The sequence below is a fragment of the Clarias gariepinus genome, chromosome 9, assembly GCF_024256425.1.
Source record: "Clarias gariepinus isolate MV-2021 ecotype Netherlands chromosome 9, CGAR_prim_01v2, whole genome shotgun sequence".
Classification (NCBI taxonomy): domain Eukaryota; kingdom Metazoa; phylum Chordata; class Actinopteri; order Siluriformes; family Clariidae; genus Clarias; species Clarias gariepinus.
This window is the reverse complement of record NC_071108.1, coordinates 35,303,217-35,329,452: the sequence shown is the minus strand read 5'-3', so window position 1 is coordinate 35,329,452 and position 26,236 is coordinate 35,303,217. Positions and strand designations below refer to the sequence as shown.

Genomic DNA, 26,236 nt, shown 5'->3' with positions numbered 1-26,236 from the left:
AGGTGTGTCTAATTAGAACTCAGGTGGTGGGAGTTGCAAGCCATTTTAATAATGCTAGTGAGCTGTTTGTTATTTATTGCCGCTGTCTATGGCCTGACATTTATTATATTTTTACAGAAAAACACAAACAATTAAAAGAAAGATACTAAGTTTTGCACATGATTGTATTTATATATACCAAAGCTAGTTTTAAATAAAATATGTATTACAAAATGAATGTTAAAAAAATTGTAACTGTTCTTATGTTTAATGTTTACATAATGAAAACTAACTCATCCGACCACCACAACACCAGCTCATCAGACCAAAAGAACACCATGAAGAACAGCTCAACAGACCACCAGAACACCATGAAGAACAGCTCATCAGACCATGAGAATTACAAAAACACCAGCTGGTCAGACCACCATAAAACCAAGAAACCTGCCTCATCATATCATATCAACATTACAAACAGCGGATCATTAGACAGTAAAAATACCAGGAACACCAGTTCAACAGCTCACCAGAACACCACACAGTCAAGCTCAACAGACCACCAGAACCTAACCAAGACCAGCTCACCAGACCACCAGAAGACCACAAAGGCGAGCTCACCAGGCCACCAGAACACCACAAAGAAAGACTCACCAGATCACCAGAACATCACACAGACTGGCTCATCAAACCACCAGACCACCTTACCAGACCACGAGAACACCACCAAGATTACCTCACCAGACCACAAAAACAGAACCAAGACCACCACAGCAGGCCACAAGAACACGACGAAGACAGGCTCACAAGACGACGAAAATACTACCAAGACCTGCTTACCAGACCACCAGAACACGACAAAGAAAGACTCACCAGATTACCAGAACATCACACAGACTGGTTCACTAGACCACCAAAACGCCACCAAGACCACCTTACCAGACCACCGAAACAGAACCAAGAACACCACGAAGACAGGCTCACAAGACGATGAGAACACCACCAAAATCTGCTCACCAGACGACCAGAACATCACAAAACCCGGCTCACCAGACCAACAAAACACCATGAAGTTTGGCTCACCAGATCAACAGAAAACCACGAAACCTGGTGGTCAGAAAACCACCGAGCCAGGCACACCAAACCATCAGAACACAACCAAGCCTGGATTACAAGACCACCAGTACACCGCCAAGCCCGGGTCAACAGACCACCAGAACACTACGAAGCCAGGTTCAAAAGATCACTATAACACCACCAAGCCGGACTTACCACACCACGATAAAACCACCAAGCCCGGCTTACCAGGACACCATGACACCACCAAGCCCGGCTCACAAGACCCCTACGACACCACCAAGTCCGGCAAACCAAACCACCATAACAGAACAAAGCCCGGCTCACCAGACCACCATGACACGACCAAGCCGGGCTCGCCAGACCACCATAACACGACCAAGCCGGGCTCGCCAGACCACCATAACACCACCAAGCAGGGCTCGCCAGACCACCATAACACCACCAAGCCCGGCTCACCAGGACACCACGACACCACCAAGTCCGGCTCAGCAGGACACAGCGACATGACCAAGCCCGGTTCAAAAGACCACCACAAAACCACTAAGCATGGCAAACCAGACCACTATGATACCAACAAGCCTGGCTCACCAGGGCACCACGACACCACCAAGCCCAGCTCACCAGGACACCGTGACACCACGAAGCCCGGCAAACCAGACCACTATGACACCAACAAGCCTGGTGCACCAGGGCACCACGACACCACCAAGCCCGGCTCACCAGACCACCACCACACCACCAAGCCCAGCTCGCCTGACCACCATGACACCACCAAGCCGGGCTCGCCAGACCACCGTGGCACGACCAAGCCAGGCTCGCCAGACCACCATCACACCACCAAGCCCAGCTCACCAGGACACCGTGACACCACCAAGCCCGGCAAACCAGACCACTATGACACCAACAAGCCCGGTGCACCAGGGCACCACGACACCACCAAGCCCGACTCACCAGGACACCGCGACACCAGGAAGCCCGGCTCATCAGACCACTATGACACCAACAAGCCCAGTGCACCAGGGCACCACGACACCACCAAGCCCGGCTCACCAGGACACCGCGACATCAGGAAGCCCAGCTCATCAGACCACTATGACACCAACAAGCCCGGCTCACCAGGGCACCACGACACCACGAAGCCCGGCTCACCAGACCACCATAACACAATGAAACCAGGCTCACCAGACCACCATCATACCACCAAGCCCAGCTCGGCTGACCACCAAGACACCACCCAGCCTGGCTCCACAGACCACCATAAAACCACCAAGCCCGGCAAACCAGACCACCACGACACCACCAAGCCCGGCAAACCAGACCACCATAACATTACAAAGCCGGACTCACCAGATCAACATAACACCACAAAGCCGAGCTCACCAGACCACTATAATACCACGAAACCTGGGAAACCAGACCAGCATAACACCACCAAGCCCGGCTCACCAGGGCACAAGGACATCGCCAAGCCGGGCTCACCAGACCACTATAACACAACCAAGCCGGGCTCACCAGACCACCATAACACCACGAAACCCAGTTCACAAGACCACCATAATACCACGAAACCCAGCTCACCAGACCAGCTATACACCACCAAGCCCGGCTCACCAGGGCATAAGGACACCGCAAAGCCGGGCTCACCAGACCACCATAACACAACCAAGCCGGGCTCACCAGACCACCAATACACTACCAAGCCGGGCTCACCAGACCAACATAACACCACGAAACCTGGCAAACCAGACCGCAATAACGCCACCAAACCAGGCTTACCAGACCACGATAACACCACAAAACCCGGCTCAACAGACCACCATAACACCACCAAACCAGGCTCACCAGACCACCATAACGCCACCAAACCAGGCTCACCGGACCAGCATAACACCACCAAACCAGGCTCACCGGAACAGCATAACACCACCAAGCCAGGCTCACCAGACCACCATGATACCACGAAACCTGACTCACCAGACCAGCACGACACTACAAAGCCGGGCTCACCAGACCACCACAACACTAGGAAGCCGGGCTTACCAGACCACTATAATACCACCAAGCCGGACTCACCAGACTACCATAACACCACAAAGCCGGGCTCACCAAACCACCATAACACCACGAAGCCGGGCTCACCAGACCACCATAACACCACGAAACCTGGCTCACCAGACCACCATAATACCACCAAACCTGGCGCACCAGATGAGCATAACACCACCAAGCCCGGCTCACCAGGGCACAAGGACACCGCCAAGCCCGGCTCACCAGACCACTATAACACAACCAAACCTGGCGCACCAGACCAGCATAACACCACCAAGCCCGGCTCACCAGGGCACAAGGACATCGCCAAGCCCGGCTCACCAGACCACTATAACACAACCAAGCCGGGCTCACCAGACCACCAAAACACCACCAAGCCGGGCTCACCAGACCAACATAACACCACAAAGCCGGGCTCACCAGACCACTATAATATCACGAAACCTGGCAAACCAGACCACAATAACACCACCAAGCCTAGCTCACCAGGGCACCACGACACCACCAAGCCCGGCTCACCAGGGCACCACGACACCACCAAGCCCGGCTCATCAGGGCACCACGACACCACCAAGCCCAGCTCACCAGGGCACCACGACACCACCAAGCCAGTTTCACCAGACCACCATAACACCACGAAGCCGGGCTCACCAGATCACTATAATACCACAAAACCTGGCTCACCAGACCACCATAACACCACGAAGCCGGGCTCACCAGACCACCACGACACCTCCAAGCCGGGCTCACCAGACCACCATAACACCACCAAACCAGGCTCACCAGACCACTATAACACCACGAAGCCTGGCAAACCAGTCCACTATAACACCACGAAGCCGGGCTCACCAGACCACCATAACACTACAAAGCCGGGCTCACCAGACCAGCATAACACCACCAAGCCTGGCTCAATAGGGCACCACGACACCACCAAGCCGGGGTCACCAGACCACCATAACACCACAAAACCTGGCTCACCAGACCACCATAACACCACGAAACCAGACTCAACAGACCACCAAATAACGACAAAGCCCGGCTCACAGGACCACCAGTACAGTACGAAGCCAAGCTCACCAGACCACCATAACACCACCAAGCCCGGCTCACCGGACCACCAACCTGGCTCACCATACCGGCATAACACCACGAAGCCGGGCTCACCAGACCACCACAACACCACCAAACTAGGCTCACTAGACCACCATAACACCACAAAACCGGGCTCACCGGACCACCAGGCCACCAACAAGCCCGGCTTACCGGACCACCATAACACCACCAAGCCCGGCTCACCAGGGCACCACGACACCACCAAGCCCGGCTCACCAGGGCACCACGACACCACCAAGCCCGGCTCACCAGGGCACCACGACACCACCAAGCCCAGCTCACCAGACCACCACGACACCACCAAGCCGGGCTCACCAGACCACCATAACACCACCAAACCAGGCTCACCAGACCACTATAACACCACGAAGCCTGGCAAACCAGTCCACTATAACACCACGAAGCCGGGCTCACCAGACCACCATAACACTACAAAGCCGGGCTCACCAGACCAGCATAACACCACGAAGCCAGGCTCACCAGACCACCACGACACCACCAAGCCGGGCTCACTAGACCACCATAACACCACCAAACCAGGCTCACCAGACCACCATAACACCACGAAGCCTGGCAAACCAGTCCGCTATAACACCACGAAGCCGGGCTTACCAGACCACCATAACACTACAAAGCCGGGCTCACAAGACCAGCATAACACCACCAAGCCTGGCTCACTAGGGCACCACGACACCACCAAGCCGAGCTCACCAGACCACCATAACAACACCAAACCAGGCTCACCAGACCACTATAACACCACGAAGCCTGGCAAACCAGTCCACTATAACACCACGAAGCCGGGCTCACCAGACCACCATAACACTACAACGCCGGGCTCACCAGACCAGCATAACACCACCAAGCCTGGCTCACTAGGGCACCATGACACCACCAAGCCGGGCTCACCAGACCACCACAACACCACCAAACCAGGCTCACCAGACCACCATAACACCACAAAACCGGGCTCACCGGACCACCAGGCCACCAACAAGCCCGGCTTACCGGACCACCATAACACCACAAAGCCCGGCAAACCAGATCACCATAACACCACGAAACCCGGCTCACCAGATCACCATAACACCACCAAACCGGGCTCACCAGACCACCATAACACCACCAAACCGGGCTCACCAGACCACCATAACACCACTAAGCCCGGCTCTCCTGACCACCAGGCCACCACCAAGCCCGGCTCACCAGACCACCAGTACACTACGAAGCCCAGCTCACCAGGGCACCACGACACCACCAAGCCCGGCTCACCAGTCCACACTTACACTACTAACCCCGGCTCACCTGACCACCAGTACACTACGAAGCCCAGCTCACCAGGGCACCACGACACCACCAAGCCCGGCTCACCAGGGCAGCACGACACCACCAAGCCCGGCTCACCAGGGCTCCACGACACCACCAAGCCCGGCTCACCAGTACACACCTACACTACCAACCCCGGCTCACCTGACCACCATAACACCACGAAGCCGGGCTCACCAGACCACCATAACACCATCAAGCCTGGCTCACCGGACCACCACTACACCACTAAGCCCGGCTCACCTGACCACCAGGCCACCACCAAGCCCGGCTCACCAGACCACCACCACATCACCAAGCCCAGCTCACCAGTCCACCCTTACACTACCAACCCCGGCTCACCTGACCACCAAGCCACCACGAAGCCAGGCTCAACAGACCACCACATAACGACAAAGCCCGGCTCACCAGGCTACCAGTACACTACGAAGCCCAGCTCACCAGGGCACCATGACACCACCAAGCCCGGCTCACCAGGGCACCATGACACCACCAAGCCCGGCTCACCAGGGCACCACAACACCACCAAGCCCAGCTCACAAAGGCACCACGACACCACCAAGCCGGGCTCACCAGACCACACCTACACTACTAACCCCGGCTCACCTGACCACCAGTACACTACGAAGCCCAGCTCACCAGGGCACCACGACACCACCAAGCCCGGCTCACCAGGGCAGCACGACACCACCAAGCCCAGCTCACCAGGGCACCACGACACCACCAAGCCCGGCTCACCAGTCCACACCTACACTACCAACCCCGGCTCACCTGACCACCAGGCCACCACGAAGCCAGGCTCAACAGACCACCACATAACGACAAAGCCCGGCTCACCAGGCTACCAGTACACTACGAAGCCCAGCTCACCAGGGCACCATGACACCACCAAGCCCGGCTCACCAGGGCACCATGACACCACCAAGGCCGGCTCACCAGGGCACCACAACACCACCAAGCCCAGCTCACCAGGGCACCACGACACCACCAAGCCCAGCTCACCAGGGCACCACGACACCACCAAGCCGGGCTCACCAGACCACACCTACACTACTAACCCCGGCTCACCTGACCACCAGTACACTACGAAGCCCAGCTCACCAGGGCACAACGACACCACCAAGCCCGGCTCACCAGGGCAGCACGACACCACCAAGCCTGGCTCACCAGTCCACACCTACACTACCAACCCCGGCTCACCTGACCACCATAACACCACGAAGCCGGGCTCACCAGACCACCATAACACCATCAAGCCTGGCTCACCGGACCACCATACCACCACTAAGCCCGGCTCACCTGACCACCAGGCCACCACCAAGCCCGGCTCACCAGACCACCACCACATCACCAAGCCCAGCTCACCAGTCCACCCCTACACTACCAACCCCAGCTCACCTGACCACCAGGCCACCACGAAGCCAGGCTCAACAGGTCACCACATAACGACAAAGCCCGGCTCACCAGACTACCAGTACACTACGAAGCCCAGCTCACCAGGGCACCATGACACCACCAAGCCCGGCTCACCAGGGCACCACAACACCACCAAGCCCAGCTCACCAGGGCACCACGACACCACCAAGCCGGTTTCACCAGACCACCATAACACCACCAAGCCCGACAAACCAGACCACCATAACACCACGAAACCCGGCTCACCAGACCACCATAACACCACGAAGCCCGGCAAACCAGATCACCATAACACCACTAAACCCGGCTCACCAGATTACCATGACACCACCAAACCGGGCTCACCAGACCACCATAACACCACCAAACCTGGCTTACCAGACCACCATAACACCACGAAGCCGGGCTCACCAGACCACCATAACACCATCAAGCCTGGCTCACCGGACCACCACCACACCACTAAGCCCGGCTCACCTGACCACCAGGCCACCACCAAGCCCGGCTCACCAGACCACCACCACATCACCAAGCCCGGCTCACCAGTCCACCCTTACACTACCAACCCCGGCTCACCTGACCACCAGGCCACCACGAAGCCAGGCTCAACAGACCACCACATAACGACAAAGCCCGGCTCACCAGGCTACCAGTACACTACGAAGCCCAGCTCACCAGGGCACCATGACACCACCAAGCCCGGCTCACCAGGGCACCACAACACCACCAAGCCTAGCTCACCAGGGCACCACGACACCACCAAGCCGGTTTTACCAGACCACCATAACACCACCAAGCCGGGCTCACCAGACCACACCTACACTACTAACCCCGGCTCACCTGACCACCAGTACACTACGAAGCCCAGCTCACCAGGGCACCACGACACCACCAAGCCCAGCTCACCAGGGCAGCACGACACCACCAAGCCCAGCTCACCAGGGCACCACGACACCACCAAGCCCGGCTCACCAGTCCACACCTACACTACCAACCCCGGCTCACCTGACCACCATAACACCACGAAGCCGGGCTCACCAGACCACAATAACACCATCAAGCCTGGCTCACCGGACCACCACCACACCACTAAGCCCGGCTCACCTGACCACCAGGCCACCACCAAGCCCGGCTCACCAGACCACCACCACATCACCAAGCCCGGCTCACCAGTCCACCCTTACACTACCAACCCCGGCTCACCTGACCACCAGGCCACCACGAAGCCAGGCTCAACAGACCACCACATAACGACAAAGCCCGGCTCACCAGGCTACCAGTACACTACGAAGCCCAGCTCACCAGGGCACCATGACACCACCAAGCCCGGCTCACCAGGGCACCACAACACCACCAAGCCCAGGTCACCAGGGCACCACGACACCACCAAGCCGGTTTCACCAGACCACCATAACACCACCAAGCCCGACAAACCAGACCACCATAACACCACGAAACCCGGCTCACCAGACCACCATAACACCACCAAGCCCGGCTCACCAGTCCACACTTACACTACTAACCCCGGCTCACCTGACTACCAGTACACTACGAAGCCCAGCTCACCAGGGCACCACGACACCACCAAGCCCGGCTCACCAGGGCAGCACGACACCACCAAGCCCAGCTCACCAGGGCTCCATGACACCACCAAGCCCGGCTCACCAGTACACACCTACACTACCAACCCCGGCTCACCTGACCACCATAACACCACGAAGCCGGGCTCACCAGACCACCATAACACCATCAAGCCTGGCTCACCGGACCACCACCACACCACTAAGCCCGGCTCACCTGACCACCAGGCCACCACCAAGCCCGGCTCACCAGACCACCACCACATCACCAAGCCCGGCTCACCAGTCCACCCTTACACTACCAACCCCGGCTCACCTGACCACCAGGCCACCACGAAGCCAGGCTCAACAGACCACCACATAACGACAAAGCCCGGCTCACCAGGCTACCAGTACCCTACGAAGCCCAGCTTACCAGGGCACCATGACACCACCAAGCCCGGCTCACCAGGGCACCATGACACCACCAAGCCCGGCTCACCAGGGCACCACAACACCACCAAGCCCAGCTCACCAGGGCACCACGACACCACCAAGCCCAGCTCACCAGGGCACCACGACACCACCAAGCCGGGCTCACCAGACCACACCTACACTACTAACCCCGGCTCACCTGACCACCAGTACACTACGAAGCCCAGCTCACCAGGGCACCACGACACCACCAAGCCGGTTTCACCAGACCACCATAACACCACCAAGCCCGACAAACCAGACCACCATAACACCACGAAACCCGGCTCACCAGACCACCATAACACCACGAAGCCCGGCAAACCAGATCACCATAACACCACAAAACCCGGCTCACCAGATTACCATGACACCACCGAACCGGGCTCACCAGACCACCATAACACCACCAAACCTGGCTCACCAGACCACCATAACACCACGAGGCCGGGCTCATCAGACCACCATAACACCATCAAGCCTGGCTCACCGGACCACCACCACACCACTAAGCCCGGCTCACCTGACCACCAGGCCACCACCAAGCCCGGCTCACCAGACCACCACCACATCACCAAGCCCGGCTCACCAGTCCACCCTTACACTACCAACCCCGGCTCACCTGACCACCAGGCCACCACGAAGCCAGGCTCAACAGACCACCACATAACGACAAAGCCCGGCTCACCAGGCTACCAGTACACTACGAAGCCCAGCTCACCAGGGCACCATGACACCACCAAGCCCGGCTCACCAGGGCACCACAACACCACCAAGCCCAGCTCACCAGGGCACCACGACACCACCAAGCCGGTTTCACCAGACCACCATAACACCACCAAGCCGGGCTCACCAGACCACACCTACACTGCTAACCCCGGCTCACCTGACCACCAGTACACTACGAAGCCCAGCTCACCAGGGCACCACGACACCACCAAGCCCGGCTCACCAGGGCAGCACGACACCACCAAGCCCAGCTCACCAGGGCACCACGACACCACCAAGCCCAGCTCACCAGTCCACACCTACACTACCAACCCCGGCTCACCTGACCACCATAACACCACGAAGCCGGGCTCACCTGACCACAATAACACCATCAAGCCTGGCTCACCGGACCACCACCACACCACTAAGCCCGGCTCACCTGACCACCAGGCCACCACCAAGCCCGGCTCACCAGACCACCACCACATCACCAAGCCCAGCTCACCAGTCCACCCCTACACTACCAACCCCGGCTCACCTGACCACCAGGCCACCACGAAGCCAGGCTCAACAGACCACCACATAACGACAAAGCCCGGCTCACTAGACTACCAGTACACTACGAAGCCCAGCTCACCAGGGCACCATGACACCACCAAGCCCGGCTCACCAGGGCACCACAACACCACCAAGCCCAGCTCACCAGGGCACCACGACACCACCAAGCCGGTTTCACCAGACCACCATAACACCACCAAGCCCGACAAACCAGTCCACCATAACACCACGAAACCCGGCTCACCCGACCACCATAACACCACGAAGCCCAGCAAACCAGATCACCATAACACCACGAAACCCGGCTCACCAGATTACCATGACACCACCAAACCGGGCTCACCAGACCACCATAACACCACCAAACCTGGCTCACCAGACCACCATAACACCACGAAGCCGGGCTCACCAGACCACCATAACACCATCAAGCCTGTCTCACCGGACCACCACCACACCACCAAGCCCAGCTCACCAGTCCACCCCCACACTACCAACCCCGGCTCACCTGACCACCAGGCTACCACCAAGCCAGGCTCAACAGACCACCAAATAACGACAAAGCCCGGCTCACCAGACCACCAGTACACTACGAAGCCCAGCTCATCAGCCCACCATAACACCACCAAGCCCGGCTCACCGGACCACCAACCTGGCTCTCCATACCAGCATAACACCACGAAGCCGGGCTCACCAGACCACCACAACACCACCAAACCAGGCTCACCAGACCACGATAACACCACAAAACCGGGCTCACCAGACCACCATACCACCACCAAGCCCGGCTCACCAGGGCACCACGACACCATCAAGCCTGGCTCACCGGACCACCAGGCCACCACCAAGCCCGGTTCACCGGACCACCATAACACCACAAAGCCCGGCAAACCAGATCACCATAACACCACGAAACCCGGCTCACCAGATCACCATAACACCACCAAACTGGGCTCACCAGACCACCATAACACCACCAAACCGGGCTCACCAGACCACCATAACACCACTAAGCCCGGCTCTCCTGACCACCAGGCCACCACCAAGCCCGGCTCACCAGACCACCACCACACCACCAAGCCCGGCTCACCAGTCCACCCCTACACTACCAACCCCGGCTCACCTGACCACCAGGCCACCACGAAGCCAGGCTCAACAGACCACCACATAACGACAAAGCCCGGCTCACTAGACCACCATAACACCACAAAACCGGGCTTACCAGACCACCATACCACCACCAAGCCCGGCTTACCAGGGCACCACGACACCACCAAGCCCGGCTCTCCAGGGCACCACGACACCATCAAGCCCGGCTCACCGGACCACCAGGCCACCACCAAGCCTGGCTCACCGGACCACCACCACACCACCAAGCCCCGCTTACCAGTCCACCACCGCACCACCAAGCCTGGCTCACCGGACCACCACCACACCACCAAGCCTGGCTCACCAGACCACCAGGCCACCACCAAGCCCGGCTCACCGGGCCACCACCACACCACTAAGCCCGGCTCACCAGTCCACCACCACACCACCAAGCACAGCTTACCGGACCACCATAACACCACAAAGACTGGCAAACCAGATCACCATAACACCACGAAACCCGGCTCACCAGGTCACCATAACACCACCAAACCGGGCTCACCAGACCACCATAACACCACCAAACCAGGCTTACCAGGCCACCATAACACCACGAAGCCGGGCTTACCAGACCACCATAACACCATCAAGCCTGGCTCACCGGACCACCACCACACCACCAAGCCCGGCTCACCAGACCACCACCACACCACCAAGCCCGGCTCACCAGACCACCACCACACCACCAAGCCCGGCTCACCGGACCACCACCACACCACCAAGCCTGGCTCACCGGACCACCAGGCCACCACCAAGCCCGGCTCACCAGTCCACCACCACACCACCAAGCCTGGCTCACCGGACCACCAGGCCACCACGAAGCCTGGCTCAACAGACCACCACATAACGACAAAGCCCGGCTCACCAGACCACCAGTACACCACGAAGCCCGGCTCACCAGCCTATCAGAGCACCACCAAAACTGGCTCACCAGACCACCCGATCTCAACAAACAACACCTTATCAAATAACCTGAACACCATAAAATCCAGCTCTCCATACCAGAGGGACACCACGAACACTCACTTATCAGGCCACAAAGATGACACAAAAAGCAGTGCCTTCAGCCAACTGAATGTCAGGGATGAACCCTCGCTGGAACACAATAAAGAAAGGTTTGTGTTTTACATAACACATCTTTTATTGTTAGATATACACTTTTTGGCCTACAAATTTAATAATTTGTTTGAGGTTTGAGGTTCAATTCCCAGCCAATTCCCAAATCCCTATCCCTGGATGCAATGCCAGTCCCAAGACCAGATAAAATTGGAGGGTTGGGTCAGAAAGGGCATCCATCGTAAAACCTGTACCAAGTTGTTCTGATGCAGCTCTGTTACGAGTTGTTCTACAGGATGCTTAGTAAAACTTATATCTGCATTTTACATTTAGGCATTTGGCAGACTTACAAAATTGCTTTGAATTTTCTGACAACTGCACAAATTATACCTGCCAATAAATGATCCGCAAACATTTGTCTCTAATTCATTAATTACTAGGCTTGATTATATATATATATATATATATATATATATATATATATATATATATATATATATATATATATCACAAAAGTGAGTAAACCCCTCACATTTTTGTAAATATTTTATTATATCTTTTCAAGGGACAACGCTAAAGATATAAAACTCTGATGGAATGTTATCAGTGTCCAGCTTGTATAATGGTGTAAAGTTGATGTCCCCTCAAAATAACTCAACACACAGCCATTAATGTCTGAACTGCTGGCAACAAAAATGAGTACATCCCTAAATGAAAATGTTCAAACTGTGCCCAGTGTCAATATTTTGTGTGGCCACCATTATTTTCCAGCACTGCCTTAACTCTCTTGGGCATCTTAACTCAGTTCACTAGAGCTTCACAGGTTGCCACAGGAATCCTCTTCCACTCCTCCTTGAACACGTCACAAAGCTGGTGGATGTTAGACACCTTACGCTTCTCCACCTTCCGTTTGAGGATGCCCCAGAGATGCTCAATAGGATTTAGGTCTGGAGACATGCTTGGCCAGTCCAGCACCTTTACTCTCAGTTTCTTCAGCAAGGCAGTGGTTGTCTTGAAAGTGTGTTTGGGGTCATTATCATGTTGGAATACTGCTCTACAGCACAGTACATGTTGGCATTCATGGTTCCCTCAATGAACTGTAGTTCCCCAGTGCCGGCAGCGCTCATGCAGCCCCAAACCATGACACTCCCACCACCATGCTTGACTGTAGGCAAGACACATCTGTCTTTGTACTCCTCATCACCGCCACAGACGCTTGACACCATCTGAACCAAATACGTTTATCTTTGTCTAATCAGACCACAGGATGTGGTTCCAGTATTCCATGTCCTTAGTCTGCTTGTTTTCAGCAAACTGTTTGCAGGCTTTCTTGTGCACCATCTTTAGAAGAGGCTTTCTTCTGGGACGACAGCCATGCAGACCAATTTGATGCAGTGTGCGGCATATGGTTTGAGCACTGACAGGCTGGCTCCCCATCCCTTCAACCTCTCCAGCAATGCTGGCAGCACTCACACGTCTATTTTCAAAAGCCAACCTCTGGACATGACACTGAGCAAGTGCACTTAACTTCTTTGGTCTACCATGGCGGGGCCTGTTCTGAGTGGAACCTGTCTTTTTAAACCACTGTATGGTCTTAGGCACTGTGTTGCAGGTCAGTTTCAGGGTGTTAGCAATCTTCTTATAGCCTAGGCCATCTTTGTGTAGAGCAATAATTCTTTCTTCCATGAAGGCTAGGTTTGTCAAGTTTAAAGTGAAGGAACTTGAGTAGCTTCCAATATTTGGGTATTAACGTTTTGAGTGTTTTTTTTTGGTTTGTTTTGTTTTTTGCTGCACTTTCAGTAACAGTAACAGAAATATTGGTGCTACATTTCTACTGCTGTAAAATATTATATACAGTGACAAAGACTATTGCTACATAGAAATTAATTAGCTTTATTTTTTGCTTTTGTTTAGCTTTTACCTGTTGGCTATGACATCCCAGACTGTTGGGGGAACCACTGAGACAATATGTATTACAGTCAGCACCTTTGAACCAGTTTCTATGCATGTGACCCTGGAGTATAACCAAAACATCATCCCTCTTCTGACAGAAAAGTCCATCATACAGGAATACTACAACTGCTTCCTTTTACAGGTCAGATTTATCAAAATAGCAACATAATATAAGCTGAAAGGTTCAGTCTGAAATGTTAATATGTGTTTCTAGACCTGCCTTTATAGTAGATTTTTGTGTTTCTTGAAAAATATGCTCCACTCAGTCCCTTTAGGAACGCAGTTGCTTAATTTTGCCCCCCCCTAAATTGAGATTTAAAAAAAGATCAAACAAAGTAGGTGAAGTTTTTTTTAAAGAAAGTTGATTGGTTGTCATTAGTTCTGCAACAATTTATCGGCCTTACCACTTATAGGCCGATATTCACCTTGTTGCCTGCCTCTACCCAATCAGTAAATAAGATCAGATACACAAAATAGAACGCGTACATGTCAGAAAATTTTGCGGTATTTCAGTGTCACAGAAAAAATCTGCGATATCATAAGACACATTCCAGTGACATTTTCAGAGGTGATACTACAGGGAAAAAGGTGTTTGTTTTTTTAATGGCTTTTACATATGATTTATTTAAGTTTTTGTTTCATAAAAAGGTTTTTATTGGGCTAGGCAGGTAACAAAAATTCTTCTTATTAAGTAGGTAGCTATACAGGAGGCTAAAGGGGCCTTTGAAACAGTTATTTTTCACAAAAAGGATCTTAGAAAAACGTTATATCAAAGCTTGTTTCATTAATTTGTATAATTGAATTTGTGCTCTTTCAAAGATACTGTGATTTAGACAGTTTATTTCATTTTTATAATAAAGATTTTGTTGTTTTCTTGAGGACAAGGAGTAATAAATAACAACTACAAAAATTTTTTTATCAGCACCAGCTATCAAGCTAATTATTATAAACATTGGTATTGGCCCAGAATTTCACAATCGATGTATAGCTTGTTGTCAGTGTCTTCAATGCACTGCATCTCACAGATAGTACTATTACTATTATTATTAGTAGTAGTAGTAGTAATAGTAGTAGTAGTAGTAGTAGTGGCAGTAATAACTTATGAACCACCATTGCGAGTTTGTTTTGTTTAACAGGTTCCTGTTGTAAATGAAGAAGTAGTAGCATCTATTAGCATCCAGTTTGGAGGCTCAACAACATTGATGAACAAGACAGCAAAGATCCTTATTACACCTTCAACACAGCTGACAATCATTGAGACAGACAGACCCATCTATAAACCAGGGCAAACAGGTAAAATTCTATAAACAGTTATTTATGCCTGCTGCTTACTATTTTCCACATCTCTTGACCCAGCTCCACCTTTATCACATACTCTTATTTGAGAGGGGGGAGGACTACTGTGTGGGACGACTTTAACAAAAACAGAACTAACAGAAACACTGCCTCATTGGGAAAATTAACAAGAAACATCTCTGACCTCAAGTGAGTGCACACTAACAGAATCACTAGCACTTTACCTTAAAAAAAAAATTGCCAAAGAGCAGTGTTTCTGTTAGTGTGTGTGTGTGTGTGTGTGTGTGTGTGAAAAGGCGAGAGGAGGAGGGAAGGGGCACGGTGACTAATTCCGTGCACATACAATAACGGAATTAGTGCAGGCAGAGAGAGAGAGAGAAAAATGGATCTTTAACCTCTCTAATGAGACTTGCTTTTGCTTTACGCACCCGCACACGCGTGTTATAATAAACAGTAGACACACACACATACATACAAACACAAAATAAAAGACGCTTTACACGCACACACGTTGTCATAGTGTTACAGTAAACCGTACAAACGTGTTACAGTTATTTAAGGTAGTACAAATATTATAATCATAATTATAGGCATGGCCCAAAACACAGACAGGCAGAGACACACTACGGTAATATCCATAATAATAAAACCAGAAAAAAGGGACAAGGTTAATACCAGAGAGACAGAAGAGAAACCAGAAACAAGCAAAACAAAATTTGGAACTACTAAGTGGGAAATGCAAGAGCAATGAACCACAGAAATATTGTTTTCGGACTTTTAATTAACACTTCACCCTTTGACACAGGAACATTATGTAATCCTTCCCCCTGGGCTTATGCTAAGTTTTTTGCAGCTTCTTTACTGTTAAAGTTATGATCTTAGAAAATTCATCAACACCAACCAGAATTCAAAAATTAACAGCTTATTCTCTTTATTCTTCCAAGTCCTCTTTGCCTTATTTATATTTTTCCGCATGCATGAATGTTTTAACCTGACTTGTCTATCAGCTTTTAGCGACCAGTTAGTTTTAGCAAGTAATTATTTAAGCATATGTTTAAAAAAGGACTTGAACTGCATTCTCAGGGTTCTAAATAGAATTTTTCCCCTGCAGTGAAATTCCGCATCGTCTCTCTGGATACCAATTTCCTCACCTACAATCAGACGGTTTGAAAACTTTTATCAGTTTCTTAACAAGTTTTAAATAAAAATACACTTTATTTATGCTTTGGTGCATCCTTTTAGTTATGGGTTTATAAAATGCCTCCAGAGCATTGTCTCCAAATTCTAATGTATGATTATTGCGATAATAAGTGCTCTTTTTTCCTTTTTTTTTCAGTTTCTAACAATAGATGTGCAGGTATTGTGCTATGTAAAATTGTTATTGCTTACATGTTTAAACCATGTTATTTGGTTGTTAATAATTTCTCATAGATTTTTTACTTAAATTTCAGGACCCAAACTCACACCGCATTGGTCAATGGTTCGACATTGCCACGCAAAGTGGTCTTGTGGATCTGTCGCATCCCTTAAACTCTGAAGCCACAGAAGGGTTGTATCTCATTACAGTCAGGAACAAGAAAAACAAGTTTACACAAACCTTCGAAGTCAAGGACTATGGTCAGTCCCTGTTTATCTTTATTATTCATGTCCTTAGAATACGCCTAGAATATGTCTGGTCTTTGTTTTAATACTAGCATTATGAATATTGATTCAAATGTTTTTTTTTTTGTTTGTTTTTACATCAAATACAATGTTTCTAATATTATTATGAACTGTAAGAATGGATAATTTAGAATGTACACCGGCTGGCCAAAAACACACACACACACACACACACAAAACAGCCCCGCTTTAAAAAAATAAAAAAAACAAACACCTGGATTAAACTAAACAAATGAGTTAGACCCTTCCATTGCATAATTACTCCAGTGATTATTATGGTTCTGCTACAACATGTTATTTAACCCAAACTGATGCAGTAAGTAGCTTCTTATTTCATACACAACCATATCAGATGACATATTCTGTGGTCATGGCCAAGATGTTACTCTTTTTCAGAAAAGTCAAATTATTGGACTGCACAAAGCAAAGAAAACAACTAAGAAGATTGTGGAAAACCATGTTTTTTGAGGAAAATATGAATGAATGATAGTAATCACCTAAATATTTGGAGAAATCAAATTGTTAAAAAAAAATAGTTGAAAGTACAGCTGTGAGTAATAGTGAAAGTAAGAGCATTTCCAAATTCCTAATGTAGAGAGAACTCACAGACCAAACAGCTATGTAGAAGAAAACCACTTATCAGTGAGGGTAATTGAAAAAAAGAAACAGGCGTGAGTTTGCTAGGCAGCATAAAGAATCTAAAGAAGTCTGATGATTTCAAATTTACCCTGTTCCAGAGTGATGGGTAAGAAAAGAGGCAGATGAAGCGATACAACCATCAAGCCTAGTGCCTACTTTACAAGCCTATAGGGGCAGTGTAATTATCTTGGGTTTCTTCTGTTGGTCAGGTCTAGGTTCAGCAATGTTACGTGCCCAAAAATATGTGGCAGGCTAATGACCTGATTTTACTAAATGAACAGTTTTCCCATCAATGGAGTTTTTTCTTCCCTGATGACAATGCAGAATTCATCAGGCTTAAATTCTAAAACACTGGTTTAGGAAGTGTGAGACACGATTTTCACACCTGAATTGACCACCACAGTCCAGGCCTTAACCCCACTAAAGATCTTTGAGATGTGCTGGAGAGACTTTACGCAGACTTTATGCAGTGGTCAGACTTTTCCATATTAGTACATGATCATGAAGAGAAATTAATGCGACTCTAGACGGAAATAAAATGTTGTGACATTGCATAAGCTTATCGAACAATGTCACGGCAAATGCATGCTGTAACCAAAGCAAAAAAGGTGGTCAGAAAAAAACGTTTGACTTTTTTGTGCTGGCCAGTATAGATTTCATCCAACATAAGTTTTGTGTAACTATAATTATTACTTTCATTGCACTTTTAACAATGTGTGTGTGTGTGTGTGTGTGGGTGTGTGTGTGTGTGTATGTGTGTGAGACAAAATTTAAAAAAACCTGCCAAGAAATACTTACTTAATATTACCTTTCTTGCTGCTGCCTGAAATACAAACAATAGACGGATGTAAGATCATAATGAGAGTATGTTAAATAAGAATGCCAGCTATGGCCTCCGGGTGGCGCAGTGGTAAGGTGCTCGCCCTATCATCCGGAGGGTCGATTCCCGGGTGATGCTGTAACCTCTCGCAGCCGGAGGTCTAGAGAGAGCTGATTGGTCGAGCTCTCTCAGAGGGGAGGGATGAAAGGTACTTTGTGCTCCCACATTAATTACGGCTCTACAAGCCAATCAGGGGCGTCTGTGAGCTCACGCAAGCAGAGGGAGCGGATAGGTCTGTCCTTCGAGTGTGTGAATCTGCCCCCAGCGGTGCGTGAGCGAGCAGTTCGAAAAGATGGTCGGTGACATCACGTGGGTCGGAGGAAACACGTGATAGTCTGTGGCCCTTCCGGCTGAATAGTGGTAGAAGCTTAATGTGGGAGCCCCCTAGTGACTGGGAGGAATTGGACACTACTAAATTAGGGGGAAAAAAAAAAAATAGTAAAATAAAAAAAAAATAAAAAAAGAATGCCAGCTATTGAACACTATGTTACACCGTCTGTTACAGTTCCGTCAACCTTTGAAGTTACAGTCCAACTTCCTCCACTGATAACCATCCAGGACATGAATGCCACATTAAAAGCATGTGCAAAGTAAGTGTTCACTAATTCAACACTAGATTTGTAACATATTGCATACCCAGCATAATATCTGGACTGTAATTTGATATTTTGTACTATTTAAAAATCTGAAGAAGGCTCAAAAAGCTGCAGATATACCTTTTATATATACATATCTATTTCTGTAGATATCCATATGGGAAGCCAGTAAATGGTACGGTGAAGGCCACAGTCTGCCGTAACAGTTACAGGCAGCTCCCACAAGGGAAAATGACAGCACCAGACATCTGCAAGGTTTATGAAATGAAGGTTAGTAATCTTCACTCTCAATTTCTCATTGAAATATTCATAAGTAACACTATTAGACTTACTCAGTTACTTCACTTTGAATATATAGCTTATACATTGCAACATTGATTACAAGCTTTTACATTAACATATTTCTATAATATTCAGATGGGATTAGTTTTCCTGGCACATTAGTAAGTGCATATGAATGATTCACATATGAAAAGCGATCTCTGTATAAAATAGTTTCTCACGTGAAAATAACATCTGTGAATTGTAAAAGTCTAAATCCCTTTTATACATACAGTGCCCTGATAAAACATTTGCCCCTTCCTATTTTTTTTTTTTTTTTGCCTATTTGTCACACAAATGATTCAGATCTGCAAACAAATTTTTAAATTACACAAAGATAACTCGGGTAAATATAAAATCACTTAAATAAAACCTGTCTGACAGAGTCAGGCATGCTAAAAAGTCTCACATCATGCTGCTATCTACAGAGACAGATGAGAAACAAAGTAATTGACATCAGTATCAGTCTAGAATGGTTATCAAGCGATTTCTAAACCTTTGGGACTCCAGTGAATCACAGTAAGAGCCATTATCCACAAATGGTGAAAACTTGGAACAGTGGTGAACCTTCCCAGGAGTGGCCAGCTTACCAAATTACACCAAGAGCATAATGAATCATTTAGGAGCTCTTAAAAGAACAAAGGACAACATCTGCAGGCCTCACTTACCTCAGTTAAGGTAAGTGTTTATGATTCAACAATAAAAAAGAAACTGGGGCCAAAAATGGCATCCATGGGAGAGTTCCAAGGCGAAAGCCACTGCTGACCAAAAAAAAAACACCAGAGCTCGTCTCACATTTGCCAAAAAACATCTTGATTGTCTCCAAGACTTTTGGACAAATATTTTGTGGATTGATAAGACAAAAGTTTAACTTTTTGGAAGGTGTGCATCCTGTTACATTGGCATTAAACTAACAAAGCATTTCATAAAAGGAACATCATATCAACAGTCAAACATGGTGATGGTGTGATGATGTGGGGCTGCTTTGCACCTTCAGGACCTGACGACTTGCCATAATTGATGAAACCATGAATTCTGTACACTTCAAGAAAATTTCCTCCAACAGTTCGTGACCTCAAGCTCAAGTGCATGTGGGTTATGCAGCAGGACAACAATCTTCTGCAAAGATTTCATTCACATTAATGTGAAAAACTCATTGACACTTTTTCCATAGCTAAAGTTTTTCTATATATTTTATTCCATATTTATTTCCTATTGATAATAATTTTTTATGGTCATGAGTGGTCGTTTCACTGAATATCGTACTCTGCATTACTGTGTACAGTACGTGACAAATAAAGTTTTAATGGTCTAGTCTAGAGGTTTGAACCTGGGACCTTCTGAACAGTAGTCCAATGCCTTTACCACTAAGTAAATCCTACTGCGAGTTAACTTAGGAGTCAGCAGTACCGCCGGCGGGTCCACTTGCTTCCATGTCCTTCAATTTTGATCATGTACATAAATGTAGCAGATAATTTGAATCTGTAAAGGGTCTACATTTGTTAACGAACACACAATATAAACAAAACATTGTGCTTTTGTAGAATAAAGAAAATATACACCGTGCGCTTTCAGCCGTCTCAGTCTCTGTGAATATCTTTCTGAAACGTGTCGCTAAAATGAACTGAAACTCCGCGAATACTTCAAACACAGACATGAGAAGTATATCTATAGAAGGTTTTTTAAATGAAGCAAGTTAAATATAAAAAATCTAAATCTCAGTTTATGTAATCCGTATGAATCCAAGGAGACGCACAGTCTTTCCATTGCACTCTATTATCTGATAATGACTAGTGATGGATCGTTCATAAACCATTTGTTCTTTTTGAATGAGTCTTTAACATGACTCAAATAAACAAGTATTCTTAGAGAGTGATTCGTTCATTTTCTATTGGGCGCGCATGCGCAAAGCATCGCAAAACCTCTGTTAATTATGTCCAGGAAAGAGAAATGAGTAGTTACCTTTAAGTCTTTGGTCCGAATCGTTCGTTCTTTTGTCACGTGACTCCCATAGACGCTATACAGTGCAGTACACAGGGAACAGAGTGGAACTTTTCTTCTCAATGAGTCTTTTAGCCTGAGTCATTCGTTCTTTTGCCACGGGACTCCCATAGACCCTATACAGTGCAACAGATTCAAAATAACAACTGACTCAGACTAGAAGATATGAGAGGTGAGCTACTCATTCTGTTTATTATAATATATCCTTAGCTGCATTGTAATATTTTCATTACTGGAACTATAGCCAGAATTTGTGTATGTAGACATACAGTAGTGGGAGGTCTTTTATTAAAATGTAACATTTTATTTTATTTCTGATTAAAAGAACGAAATGAACTGATTGATTCGAACAAAGATTCGTTGGTTTTGATGAACGAGATTCAAAGAACCGAGTCACTAAAACGATTTAACCTTCCCAACCCTAAATTAATGACCTGAGACAGGACACGCCCACACGCTATTCACAGAAAGAACATTCCAAGTAATCTACATACTAGGCCACGCCTCCAACTCGCGCGCACATAGACTCACACACACACACTCAGATCCAATGAGTTTCTTGCGCGTGCGGAGGATGTCTCACGCTGTACAGGTTTCTAAAGCTCTACAGAATGTTCTGGACAGTGGGAGGAGTTTAGATTTTCCTCAGAAAAACACTGAAACTTGGGACAGAAAACGGAGGAGGAGAATCCAGCTATCTCTTACCATGTGTAAGTTATTAAACCTCATATCATCATTATTCTGATAATATAAAACTGATATTATTTTATTTTTCCTCGTTTTGGCCAGCTTTTGTCAGCTTACTGTATATGTAACATGGTCTTTCAGTGTCACTTACATAGTTTAGGGTAGCATGTAGATAAGGGTAGCCTTATGTAGCTCAGCACAAACATGCTAGCTCATGGTGGCTAAGCTAATGCCTTATTTAGCTTACAGATCTTTTAGTTATCAGCTGTGGTGTAAATGTTTATAATGTATTTCACCACGTTTTGTATACTGTAGCTTTAGCTCACGGTAGCTGTTTTGTTCAGTTTTTGATTAGCCTATGACTCTGCTATCTATGATGTTATTTAGCACAAACACTTTAGCACCGGGTGGCTAAAATACTGGGTTATGTGGCTTACAGATTTTTGTGATAAAGTATTTAGAAAGAAAGTATGTAAGAAAAAAATGTTTAAGTTGTTGTATAACATTACAAAAGCTTATGTTGCCTTTATGCATAGTTAATAGAGATTGATGATGATAATATTCAGTAGTTTATTTTATTACATTATCATGCTCATGTTTTTATTGTTTGTTTTTAAACAGTTGTGACAGTGAAAATTATCAGCCACCTGTTTAATGGAAGGCAAATGCAAGCAAGAAGACAAGAACCAGACAAGATCCATCCCTGTTTTATGAAAAACATACTAATGATGACAACTGGGGTCCGGATTCGGGACAGATCTCTTTTATTTTTTAAGTTGATGGATACTTGATGTCTGTGTACACCTGTGACTGTGTACAACCAGCACATGAACTGACCTCGAATGACAGGAGTGTTGTCACATTTGGTCACAGGGTCTGTGTGTGTTGTAAAACAGTGTATGGTAATCAACAACAACAAACCAAAAAACACCATGGAAATGGCAGGTATCCGATGTTCACTTCTGTCTTCAGTTAAACAGGAACTGCTTTTCGAGAGTGGTACAATGATGTATGACTGTGTATAAGGTGTAAGAATGGGTTTTTACAAATCTAACACTCTTTTTTCATTGTATTTTGTACCCTCATATTTATGCCAAAATTTGCCTTTTGTGTACAAGATCATGTGTGTCCCTCTCCACTCAATCCTGGACATTTTCTTTGCATTATGTGAGTAGGTAATGTATAGGATGTAAGAGTGAGCTTTTAATCCAAGTTCTTTTTACTATAAGAACTATATTCTAAAAAAACTACAAAAAAATGAATGTTTCTTTTGTTCCTTAAATTTATTTTATTGTAGCACTTTCCTATCTGTCACATACCTGAATGAAATGTTCATTATGCAGGTCTTTGTCTTTTCTGCTGCGAATTAGAACATTATTCATGATCATTCACGCCTCCTCGCATACAGCCGTTCTAAACATAAGTGTCACAGAAAATGTAAATAAAGATATTGTTTTCTGTGAATGTGTGACTGGGGTGATGGTCATCATAATTTTAAAGCAAAAACTCCAGGATACAAGATCCAGTTCACAAAAGTCTTTTGCACAAATGTTATCAATGTGTTTTGTGACCTCATTTCAGTCACTTTTTGTTGTTGTTGTTGTTGTTGTTTTTAATAACCACACAAAACTTTAATTCTCTTCCAAATACACATTTATATATGTGTATAAGTAACTGAAAAATACATAAATGTCAGAACTTCTTTAGGGCCCCGACACACCTGCAGGGTTACTGTATATCCAGAAGCAGGCGATCTCGTAGTCAAAAACGTAAACAAAGTTTAAAGCCAGTAAATCCGATGGAGTGCAAAATTCAAGTCGAAGAAAAACTGAGAAAACAAAGTGAGGTCGTAACCAAAAGACAGTAACAAAAATGCGCGATCAATGACATAGACGGTACAATAATCTGGTGATGGGCTTAACAGTACCTTAGGACAGCGAAAGGCAAGAGGCAGAAACGAGAGTGAGCAAGATTACTTATGGTGGCTTGTGTTGTGGGCATGATCTGGAATGTTGTGACAGACGCCACTCAGATCATAATGAATATTTCTTAAAGAGAAATTAATAACCTTGATTATTTTTTTTTCCAGTTTTTTTTTTTCAGTTTTATTTACTTTAATAAATAGGAATGACATGGATGTTCTTTTGCTTAAAAATGTTTCATGTTTGTTTCTTATTTTGACTTCTTACGACTTCTTTTTGTGTATATTTTAGACTGACAGTACAGGCTGTGGACGGTGGATCTTAAATCTTCTTGGATTCGCCTTAACTGATTCACGCTATAACGCATCAATCAATGTTCACAGTCATGTGAAAGAAGATGGCACTGGTAACATACAAGCCCCTTATATTAATGCCATGATTGTATGAATAAATTATTGTATTGTAAGCTAATTTAGCTAATAGACTTTTGAATCATAGACAATTTAAGCTACACATGTTCGCTTAGTCTGCCTTTATATTTATAGCTGTAGTTTTATGTTTGTGTTAATGCTGTGTTTATCTTGTAGGAGTGATTGTGACTGGTTCAGGCAGCTGTGCTATAACCGCTAATATGGTCACACTTTCATTTGAGGATTCACCTAAAACATTTAAGTTAGGAATGGCTTATGAAGGAATGGTAATTATTTTCTAGACCTTTAATATGAATTGTACATATAACCTATTTTATTTAGGTTTAAGGTGCAATCAGGTGAATTGGGCTATTTTTTGGCAACATTTGTAGAGAAAAACGTCAGTACACTTAGGATAAAACCTCAGACCAATCAAAGCAACTGAAACAAATTAAAGTATTCTAAATAAGAATATGAAATAAAAATACAATAATGAAAAGAAAAATAGACTATGAAATGATTTTTTTTTTATTATTAATAGAAAGTATGAAATAAGAATATAATTCTTAACTCAACTTAATTTTTATAGCACTTAAACAACAAGAATGCCCCAAAGTGTTTAACATAAATAATAAAATAAAGCAGATCCAAGAGGTAGGGCGGGGCAAGGCCATGTAAACATTTAAAAGTGACCAAAAGAATCTTAAAATTAATTCGGTACTGTACCGGGAGCCAATGAAGGGAAGCCAGAACTAGAGAGATATGTTCTTTTTTTACAGGTAGACGTCAAGCAGCAGAATTTTGGATCAGCTGTAGTCGATTTTATGCTGCCTGGGAAACCCCGAAATACAAAGCATTACAGTAATCGATGCGAGTGGTGATAAGGCCGTGAATAGCTATTTCAAAATGCTTAAAGGACAAAACAGGCTTAAGTTTTGCCAATTGTCTTAGTTGGAAGAAACTGGGCTGAACCACAGCACTGATCTGTTTAGCAAATTTAAGGCCATGGTCAAAAATAACACCCAAATTCGATGCTGTGGGTTTAACATACTGCTCCAAGACTCTTAAATTCAGAGGTGGAACTCTAACCCTGGCACCAGGACCAAATACCAAAACCTCATTATTTTTATCAATAAAATAAAATTAAATTAAATTCAAAAATTGGGATAACCATGTCTTTGTTTCATCTAGACATGTTAACAGAGGCTTGACAGAGTAACCTTGCTTGTGTTTTAACGGGAGATGAATCTGACTCTCATCTGCATAACAGTGAAAGGAGATGCCATGCCATAATAAAAATATATATAATAACAAATATTATAAAAATAAAAAAAAAAGCTAAATTTTTTACAGTATAAAAATGTAGAAAACTATTGGCTGTAACATTTACATTATGTAC

General features: G+C 47.1%; 1 protein-coding gene across 1 annotated transcript in view; it reads left to right on the top strand.

The window, feature by feature from the left end:
• Positions 1-26,236, top strand: part of LOC128530626 (filaggrin-like) — a 113,483-nt gene that overhangs the window by 69,625 nt on the left and 17,622 nt on the right. Inside the window, exons 22-31 of the mRNA XM_053504674.1 lie at positions 296-12,529; positions 14,385-14,565; positions 15,560-15,716; positions 16,831-16,883; positions 17,056-17,076; positions 17,171-17,336; positions 19,406-19,490; positions 19,646-19,766; positions 24,719-24,833; positions 25,015-25,124. Coding sequence (XP_053360649.1) covers positions 318-12,529; positions 14,385-14,565; positions 15,560-15,716; positions 16,831-16,883; positions 17,056-17,076; positions 17,171-17,336; positions 19,406-19,490; positions 19,646-19,766; positions 24,719-24,833; positions 25,015-25,124 — 13,221 coding nt within the window. The 5' untranslated portion in view covers positions 296-317. The remainder of the gene's footprint in view (positions 1-295; positions 12,530-14,384; positions 14,566-15,559; positions 15,717-16,830; positions 16,884-17,055; positions 17,077-17,170; positions 17,337-19,405; positions 19,491-19,645; positions 19,767-24,718; positions 24,834-25,014; positions 25,125-26,236) is intronic.